Source organism: Penaeus vannamei, chromosome 1, assembly GCF_042767895.1.
Source record: "Penaeus vannamei isolate JL-2024 chromosome 1, ASM4276789v1, whole genome shotgun sequence".
In the NCBI taxonomy this organism is placed as follows: domain Eukaryota; kingdom Metazoa; phylum Arthropoda; class Malacostraca; order Decapoda; family Penaeidae; genus Penaeus; species Penaeus vannamei.
This window is the reverse complement of record NC_091549.1, coordinates 5,973,752-5,983,751: the sequence shown is the minus strand read 5'-3', so window position 1 is coordinate 5,983,751 and position 10,000 is coordinate 5,973,752. Positions and strand designations below refer to the sequence as shown.

The following is a 10,000-nucleotide window of genomic DNA, read 5'->3' as shown; positions in this document are numbered from 1 at the left end:
CAATAAAGGGAAATTTCGAATGCATGCCCTGTCATTCCTGAAAATGTTGAAAAATCTTGTTATTTAAGGAAATTCACGTCTTATAATTCCTGACAATACATTTTTATTTTTTGTCTTTTTTGAAAATCTAAGAATCTTGTCCGATTTTGGAAATCTAAAAATCGAGTTCTTTATGAAAACCCGAAAATCTTAGCACTTCTGGAAAGGTGAAAATCCTATCATTTTTCAACCTCCCCCCACCCCCCGTCCCCCACCCCTACCCCCTAAAAAAGAAAACTCATTTTTAGAAACCCGAAAATCCTACCCTTTCAAGATAACAAAAAAAAACTCAGAAAAAAATAAAAACTACGACCCGGACGCATCGAAGAACGGAAGAAAAAAAAGAAGAAGACAGGAAAGGAGAGAAGAAAAAAAAATCAAAATAAAAAAGAAATAAAGAAATAGGAACAGAGGATAAAAGTGGCCGGGCGATCCAACCCATCTCGCTGTTTCCTCCCCAGTCGTGCAAATTCCCCCTTAGTTGGGGAATATTTGCACACGAGGCCGCGAAAAACACTTACGCTGAAGGGGAAGAAAAAAGAGAGAGAGAGATGAAGCGAAACGAACACACGCTCTTTTGTTTAGCCCGCGGACGTGTTCGAATGCCTGCTTGACTTTTGAAATATTGCTTAATCATTTATTTATTTTGTTTGTGAAATAGGTTTACGCGAGACTTTATTTATATTGTATTAATCGCATTCGATGATAAAGGATCTGATTCTCTAAACCTCAATAAATCTAATTTTGTAGTTTTTAAAATTAAATATACGTATTTGATTATTTTTATTCGTGATATATATAAGGGATATCTATAGTATCACTGATCATCTGACATCATACTTATGTTTGTTGTGTGTGTGCGTGTGTGTGAGTGTGCGTGCTGATCTGTGTGTGCGTGGATGTGCGTTAGGCTGGACGTACGGGTTAACGTGCGTGTGCGTGCGTATGTAAACAAGGTCTATAGAAGTACTTATATAGACCTTGTAAGTGTGTGTGTGCGCGCGCGTGCGAGTATATACCACACACTCGCATCCAACCACAAACACACCATCGCAATTGTGCTTGGACGCCGGTGTGTGGCCCATACCCGCCCACACACAACCGCACCCGAACGCAAACACACCATCGCAATTGTGCTTGGACGCCGGTGTGTGGCCCATACCCGCGCCCACACACACCCGCACCCGAACACAAACACACCACCGGGTACAGACAGCATCAACGAGTGCCAGCCAGCGCCGAGCAGTCAGTCAAACACGGCGTCCAATTACCGTAGATTTTATCGCCCGAGAACCGCACCGCGAGAGGCCGACAGTACCGGGCGACGGGAATTGGCGTCCGCAATTTCGCTGCCGAAGATATTATGGTTTTAATCCCCGATTGGCTGTTCCGGCGATTAGGTGGGTTTATAAATATGTTGCGAGAAGAAGGTTCAGAGGGATACGGAGGGAGGGAGGAATCGACATTGGAGAGGATTGGAAATGCAGACAAACTTTAACTATATTAGTATAATAATACATATACATACATAAACATTATATAAATATACGTATGTATGTGTGTTTATATATATATATATATATATATATATATATATATATATATATATATATATATATATATATATATATATACAGTATATCCCCTTTCCCTTCCTCAGCATCCCCCTCCTCCTCCCTCCCATCCCTCCGCATAAACCCAACATGTGCCGCCCCTCCCCCCCTCCCTTCCTCCCCCAATCCTCCCCCTTCTCCCTCCTATCCCCTCCCTCCCCCCCCTCCTATCCCCCCGCACCTCCAGCTGGCGATAAGAAAGTTGCGCTGTCCTTTATCTCGCGGTTAGAGAGGGCCAACTTCCTATCTCGACCCTCACTCAACTACCCAATTCATCCTACACCTTCGTCCTTCTCTCTCTCTCTCTCTCTCTCCCTTTTCCTGGGGTCCGCTTGCCTCTGCGCTTTATCGGCGAGTCTCTTCTGTTTCTGCTTTCCGTGTTTTATCGGCGAGTCTTTTCTATTTCTGCTTTCCGTGTTTTATCACCGATTCCCTTCTATTTCTGCTTTCCGTGTTTTATCGTCGATTCTCTTCTGTTTCTGCTTTCCATGTTTTATCGTCGAGTCTCTTCTATTTCTGCTTTCCATGTTTCATCATCAATTCTCTTCTATTTCTGCTTTCCATGTTTTTTAACATCTGTTTTGTTTGGAGTTTTATCATAAATTCTCGTCTTTTTCGGCTTTACATGTTATTTTTTTCTTTTTGGTATTATCTGTTTTGTTTTGGTTATATTTTTTGGTTATATCATTAACATCGTTGCTGATTCTTTAAGGGTATAATATTTTCTTTTATTGGTATCAAAGCATACACTATCATTTATACTATCAGCATTATAATTCTATCATTAATGTTAACATCATCATATTTGCTGCTTGATTATTGTTCTCTTTTGTTTTCTGTCTCTGTCTCTTTTTCATTTTCCTTCTTCTTTCTCCCTTTCTCTTTCTGCCTGTTTCTCCTTTTCCTCTCTCTCTCCCTCTCTCTCTCTCTCTCTCTCTCTCTCTCTCTCTCTCTCTCTCTCTCTCTCTCTCTCTCTCTCTTTCTCTCGCTCTCTCTCTGTCACTCACACACACACACACACACACACACACACACACACACACACACACACACACACACACACACACACACACACACACACACACACTCACTCACTCTCCTCAACATCTCCCATTCCCTCCCTCTCTCCATCCCCTCCTTTCTCCTCCCTCTCCCTCCCTCCTCTCCCTCTCCCCTCTCCCTCTTTTCTCTCTTTTTTCTCTCTCTCACACAGACACACACACTCACTCACTCCTCAACATCTCCCATTCTCTCCCACTCTCCATCCTCTCCTCTCTCCCTCTTCCTCCCTCCTCCCTCCCTCCTCTCCCTCTCTCTTTTTTCTCTCTCTCTCTCACACAGACACACAGAGTCAACTCCATTCGTCAGCACTTTTTTCACGAAACCCCAAAAAATGAAAATTTATTCCACATCTGAGAACAACTCATCATCTTTTACGTTCTTTCCTCCTCCCCCCTCTCCCCCTCTCTCTCTCTCTCTCTTCTTCTCCTTCCGCTTCACGCATGGCGAGATCCTGAAGCGCAACATAGAGAGAGAGAGAGAGAGAGAGAGAGAAAAAAAATCTTTGTTTAATGAATAACCGTGTCTGTTATGATAATATCCTGGGAGGAGGCGAGGGAGAAGGGCGTGTCTGGAGCGACGGCACTTTCGTTTCACTTGCTTATTTGTTCGTCGGTGTAAGTAGGCCTAGCTGTGTGTCGATGCGTGGGGAACTTGGTTGTCTCGATGTCTGTCTGTCTGTGTGTCTGTCTGTCTCTCCTCCTTCATCTTCTCTCTCTCTCTCTCTCTCTCTCTCTCTCTCTCTCTCTCTCTCTCTCTCTCTCTCTCTCTCTCTCTCTCTCTCTCTCTCTCTCTCTCTCTCTCTCTCTCCCTCTCTCTCTCTCTCTCTCTCTCTCTCTCTCTCTCGCACCCTCTCTCTCTTGCACCCTCTCTCTCGCACCCTCTCTCTCGCACCCTCTCTCTCGCACCCTCTCTCTCGCACCTCTCTCTCGCACCCTCTCTCTGCACCCTCTTCTCGCACCCTCTCTCTCGCACCCTCTCTCTTGCACCCTCTCACACTCACCCTCTCTCACTCACCATCTCTCACTCACCCACTCCCTTTCTCTCTCTTCCCCCCTCTCCTTCTCTCTCCCCCTCTCCCCATCTCCCCTCCACCATCTCACCTTCAGTAAACCAGCACTCGTTTCCCCAGACCCAGCGACACACAGCGTATCCTCTCCAGCACCACGAATCCTCTCCAGCACAACTCCCTCGAAACAACAACAACAACCAAGATTCACAGACTGACAGGTCGAGCGAGAGCCAAGAAGCGGACCACAAGACCCTCCTGCTTTTCCGACAACTTGAGATAAGATAAAAACAACTCGATAGGAGAGAGATAAGGGAGGCATTATATAAGCCTTTCCGAGATAAGGAGTCTCCTTTGATGTTAATAACTCGGGTCATCGCTGATAGAAATGATTGGGGATGAGTCATTTCATATTTCGTGGATTTGCGTCTTAGTAAATATATACGCATATATCTATATCTATATATATTTATATATCGATAGATAGATATGTAAAGATTGATAGATAGATAAACAGATAGGTAGACTTACTTATACAATTACCTACAAACATACAAACAAACACACACACGCACACACACAAACACACACACACATATATATATACAGAGAGAGAGAGAGAGAGAGAGATAGAGAGACAGAGACCCAGAGAGACAGAGAGAGAGAGAGAAAGAGAGAAGAAGAAGAAGAGAAGAAAGAGAGAGAAAGAAGAGAGAAAGAAGAAGAAGAGAAGAAGAAGAAAGAAGAAAGAAAAAAGAGAGAGAAAGGAGAAGAGATCATATAAACTACTTCTTCGCATCAAAATGGCTGACAAGAAAACAAGGTAAATAATAAATAAGCCCAAAGGCCTCCTCGCTTACGAAATGGAGAAGCACACGCACACACACACACACACACGCTATGTGCTTGTGTCCGCCGGTGTAAAAGCATTCGCATTTGAGGGTCATCCTCCAATCCCCAATCCCCAATCTCCAATCTTCCTTTTCTAATCTATCCGCTCCTTAATTCCTTCTGTAGCTCCCAACTTCCCCTCTCCCTTCCTCTATTCTTTGTGTCGTTCCTGGCTTTCCCCTCCCCCCCTACCCCCCCTCTCTCCCAACCAACCTACCTACCTATCTCACCCTCCCTCCCTTCCTATGTCTCCCTCTCCCTCCCCTCTCCTTCTGCCTTTCCCTTTCCCTCCCTCCTTCCCTCCCTCTCTCAATCTTTCCTCCCTCCCTCTCCTTCTCCCTTTCCCTCCCTCCCTCCTCCCTCTCCCTCTTCCCTCCCCTCCCTCCCTCCCTCCTCCCTCCTCCCTCCCTCCCTCCCTCCCTCCCTCCCTCCCTCCCTCCTCCCTCCTCCTCCCTCCCTCCCCTCCCTCTCCTCCTCCACCTTCCCTCCTCCCCTTCCATCACCCCTACACCCATTCCTCCACTGAGCACAGGAAAAAAAAACACCTACATGCCTCCCCTCTGTCCCGCTCCTTGAAGCTGTCGCACGCAATATGACTTACAGGAGAAGGAGGAGGAGGAAGATGAAGAAAAATAGGAGGAGGGAGAAAGAGGTGGGGGAGGAGGTGGAGGGGGAGGGGGAGGAGGAGGTGGAGGAGGGGGAGGAGGAGGAGGCGGGGGAGGAGGAGGAGGAGGAGGAGGAGGAGGAGGAAGAAAAATAGGAGGAGGAGGAGGAAGAAAAAGAGGAGGGTGAGGAGATAAAGAGAAAGGTAAAGTGACAAAGAATAAAAATAAATGACATTGAAAAATCAAGCAAAAAAAGCACAAGAAAAAAAGAAACAAAAATACTAACAATAACAACAATGAAAAAAAAATAATAATAACAGACACACCCATCCTCCCCCTTCCCCTTCCCTCCCTTCCCCCTGCCCCCCCAATCCATCTCTGCTTTCACGCATGCACGATACCCATCTGGACTCGGCGGAACAAGCACCCTCACGCGCCATTAATAAGGAGGTAATCATTGCTATAGCCGGAAAAAATAATTGCTTTCCGCCAGTATCGACATGTCATCAGTTGGCTGGAGCCGATAACAAGCACGCAAGCACAGGAGGAGGGGGAGGATGGGAGGAGGGGGAGGAAGGAGGAGGAGGTGGAGGAGGAGGAGGAGGAGGAGGGGGAGGCACGAGGGGGAGGAGGGAGGGAGGGAGGGAGGAGGAGGGAGGAGGAAGTGGAGGGGGAAGGGGGAGGAGGGGGAGAGGAGGAGGAGGGAGGGAGGAGGAGGAGGAGGAGGAGGAGGAGGGAGGGGAGGGGGAGGGGAGGAGGAAGGGAGGAGGAGTGGAGGAGGAGGGAGGGAGGAGGAGGTGGAGGAAGGAAGAGAGGGAGGGGGAGGAGGGGGTGGGAGAAGATTTTTTTTTTTACTTTTTTTGGCGTTTTTTACGTTTGTCACGTGTAGCGGAATTGGGGTATGGGTGGGGAGGGGGGGGGAGACGCGCCTGTATCTGATTTGTAGATTTTTAAAAATCATATACTTATTTTTTTCTAAATCTTTATCGTTTTTGTAATTGTTGTTTTTTGTCTCTTTTTTCTTCATTTTAATTGGCCCCGTCTTCCTTCTTTCTTGTCCCTTTTCCACCTCGTACTTGTTCTTCCACCGAAACCTCCAACTCCGTTTCTATTTCCTTAATCAACTCATCTTCATGTCCGCCTCCACCTCCCCTCCCCTTTCACACTCACCTCCACCCTCCACCCCCTTTCACACCTCCACCTCCCCCTCCCTCTCCACCTCCCCCTTCACACCTCACACCTCCCTCCCTCTCCACCTCCCCTTCACACCCACCTACCCTCCCCTCCACCTCCACACTTACACCTCCCCTCCCCCTTCACACCCACCTCCCCCTCCCTCCCCTTCACACCCACCCACCCTCCACCTCCCCTGCACACCCACCTCCATCACCCCTCCCACTTCACCTCCACACTTCCACCTCCACCTCCCCTCCCCCTTCACACCTCCAACCCCCCTCCCCCTTTCACACCCACCACCTCCCCTCCCCCCTCCCCGCATCAGCCCGGCCAGCCTTGGGGCAATCTCCTTTCCCACTCCCCAATTAATCCCACGGATCTCGATCAATCTCTCAACTCGGACGCCCTTCCCCTCTTCTCCATTTCCTCTCTTCTCCTCTTCTCTCTCTTCTACTCTTTCTCTTTTTTTCCTCTTTTCTCCTCTTTCTCTCGTCTCCCTCTTCTCCTCTGTCTCTCTTCTCTCTCTTCTTCTCTTTCTCTCTTCCCTCTTTTCCTCTTTCTCTCTTCTCTATCTTCTCCTCTTTCTCATTTCTTCTCTTTCTCTCTACTCCCTTTCTTTTCTTTCTCTCTTCTCCCTCTTCTTCTTCTTCTCTTCTTCATCTTCTCCTCTTCTTCTCTTTCTCTCTTCTCCCTCTTCTTCTCTTTCTTCCTCTTCCCCATTTTTCTGCTTTCATCTCCTCCCTTTCTTTCTTTTGGATTTTCTCCATCTTCTCTCTTCTCCCTCTTTTCTTCCCCTCTTCCCATCTCTTCTACATCTAAATATTTCCTTCTCTTTCCTCTCTACACCCATACATTTTCTCCCTTTCTCCACCACCCTTCTTTCCACTCCTCCTTCCTCGTCCTCCCCCTCCCCCTCCACCACCACCACCACCACCCCACCACCACCACCTCCTCCTCCTCCTCCTCCTCCTCCTCCTCCTCCTCCTCCTCCTCCTCCTCCTCCTCCTCCTCCCTCCCTCCTCCATCACCTCTCTCCATCCCTCCCCTTTCCTTCTCATACTCACCATCCTCCCCCTCACTTTTCCCCTCCCCACCCCTCCCCTCAACCTCCCATCCTTTCCCCCCATCCCTCCCATCGACCTCCCCCCCTATCCCCCCACCCCTCCTCCCCCTCAAGGAAGACCACTCCTCCTTCAAGACGGACGCAACTGGTGGGATCACTCCTCCTTGTGCCGGTACCAGCTGGGAACTCCTTCAAGGAACACTCCAGAGGCTTAGAGGAGTTGGGGACACTGAGGGAAGGAGGAGGAGGGTGGAGGAGGAGGAGGAGGAGGGTGGAGGAGGAGGAGGAGGAGGAAGGGGAGGGAGGAGGAGGAGGAGGAGGAGGGGAGGGGGACGAAGAGGATGGAGGAGGAGGAGGAGAAGGGGAGGGGGAGGACGAGAGGAGGAGAAGGGGAGGTGGAGAGAGGAGGACGAAGAAGGAGGAGGAGGAGGAGGTGGAGGGGGAGAAGGAGGAGGCGGGGGAGGAGGAGAAGGTGAAGGGTGGAGGAGAAAGAGGAGGAAGAGGAGGATACTATAAGAACGAGACATGCAGAAAGTAGGAAGAAATGAAAAAAAGAGAAGGAGCGCGTGCGATGTGTGCAGAGAAGGAAGAGAGAGAGAGAGAGAGAGAGAGAGAGAGAGAGAGAGAGAGAGAGAGAGAGAGAGAGAGAGAGAGAGAGAGAGAGAGAGAGAGAGAGAGAGAGAGAGAGAGAGAGAGAGAGAAAGAAAGAAGAAAGAAAGAGAGAGAGAGAGAGAGAGAGAGAGAGAGAGAAAGAAAGAGAGAAAGAGAGAAAGAGAGAGAGAGAGAATGAAAAAGAGACAGAGAGAGAGGAAGAAACCAAGGAAGGAGAGAACCAGAGCAGGAGACCCGAGCGTCCAGAGAAAGGTCAGGTCCTCCTCCTCCCTGCCCCCCCCCTTCCCCCCCTTTCCCCCCTCCCGAGGGAAGGCGCCCTTGACAGCTACAGCCTCAGAGGGAGCGTCGCGCCCCTGGAAATGGCGCTGCGATGCCAACCGTCCACTCGTGATCCTTGCATTACACGGCTCCCTCCCGCGCCTCGGCCCCGGGAAGCTAAATAAGTGAAGAGACAAATGTTTAGGCAAGGTGTTGCTTAATCTCTCTCTCGCTTTCTCTCTTTCTTTCTCTGTCTGTCTGTCTGTCTGTCTCTCTCGCTCTGTGTGTGTGTGTGTGTGTGTGTGTGTGTGTGTGTGTGTGTGTGTGTGTGTGTGTGTGTGTGTGTGTGTTTGACTGCGTTCGTACATGTGTGTATGTGTGTGCTCGCTCCCTCCCCCTCTCCCCTCCCCCTCTCCCCCACCCACTTTCCCTGCCGAAGTAATAGGGGGAGAAAGGGAAGGTGGGTGAGCGGGGGAAGGGAGGGGGAGGGAAGTGAAGGAGGGAGGAAGAGAGGATGGAGATGAGGGAGGAAGGACGGTGGGTGGGAGTAGGGGTGGGGGGGTGAGGTTCAAGGTGGGGGAGGGAGGGAGGGTTGAGGGAAGAGTAAGGTGGCGGAGGGGGAGGGGGCAGGGGGAAGGAGATGAAGGAGGGGAGAATGAGATGTATTTGCGTATATGTACGTGCGTATGCATGTGCATGTAAAAACGACTACTGTACGTGCACAGAATCAAACACAAGAATCCCCCCCTTATATTTCATCCCAAAAGAACAACTCCACCCTGGGAAAGAACAAAACAAAAACAAGAACAAAAGCCAGTGCACAGAAACAAACACAAGAATCCCCCCCCCACTATATTTCATCACAAAAAAAACAACAACTCCACCCTAGAGAGAATAGAACAAAAACAAAACAAAAACAGAAGCGAAAAAAAAAAAAGAAAAAAAAAAAAAACCGCAGCCGCGCGAGCACTCCTGCATCCCAACCAACATCTACCAAACCATAAATCCCATCTCCCCGCCCCTTCATCGCTCGCTAATTAAATACAGCAAACACATATAGATTTTCATCCCGTTCGTCCTCCTCCCCTCCCCCCACCTATCTCATCCCCACCCTTCTCCCCTCCACCTCCCCCCAAACCACCCCTATCCATCCATCCACCTCCCTATCTCACCCCCTCCTTCTCCCCCTCCTCCCAGACCCCCTATCCATCCACCTCCCCCGACCCCTATCCATCCATCCACCTCCCCCTATCTCAACCCCCACCCTTCTCCCCCTCCCCCAGTCCCCCTATCCATCCACTCACCTCCCTCCCCCAGACCCCCCTATCCATCCATCCATCCCTCCTCTCCCTACTCCCCTACTCCACCCCCTCCCAGGCACCCTATCCATCCACCCCCTTCTCCCCCTCCCCTCTCCATCTATCCATCCCTCCTCCACTCCCACTCCCCTACTCCACCCCCCTCACTCCCTTGAGTACACACACTCCCCTTGGCTTCTATTTCCCCCTTTGGATAGGATGCCACTCCACGCCAGCGCTCGGAAAATACAGCAGCTGTATCGTCACCACATACAGCTGTTGCGTTTCTCTTCCTTCTCCTGTACCTCCCTTCTTTCTCTTATTCCCGTGCTTTTGTTTAGATTTATTCGTTCTTGCTCTGATATTCTTTTCTTTCT

The 10,000-nt window shown here is 49.6% G+C and overlaps 1 protein-coding gene across 3 annotated transcripts in view; it reads right to left on the bottom strand.

Moving 5' to 3' along the window:
* The window catches only part of LOC113812218 (uncharacterized), a 632,290-nt gene that overhangs the window by 199,167 nt on the left and 423,123 nt on the right, over positions 1-10,000 (bottom strand). Inside the window, exon 1 of one of the 3 annotated variants that reach the window (XM_070130040.1) lies at positions 3,815-4,050. The exons of 1 other annotated variant lie outside the window; for it this stretch is intronic. In XM_070130040.1, the coding sequence (XP_069986141.1) occupies positions 3,815-4,042 (228 nt within the window). In that variant the 5' untranslated portion in view covers positions 4,043-4,050. Of the gene's footprint in view, positions 1-1,310; positions 1,366-3,814; positions 4,051-10,000 lie in introns of those variants that run through there. One more of the 3 variants, XM_070130131.1, reaches the window with a different exon arrangement.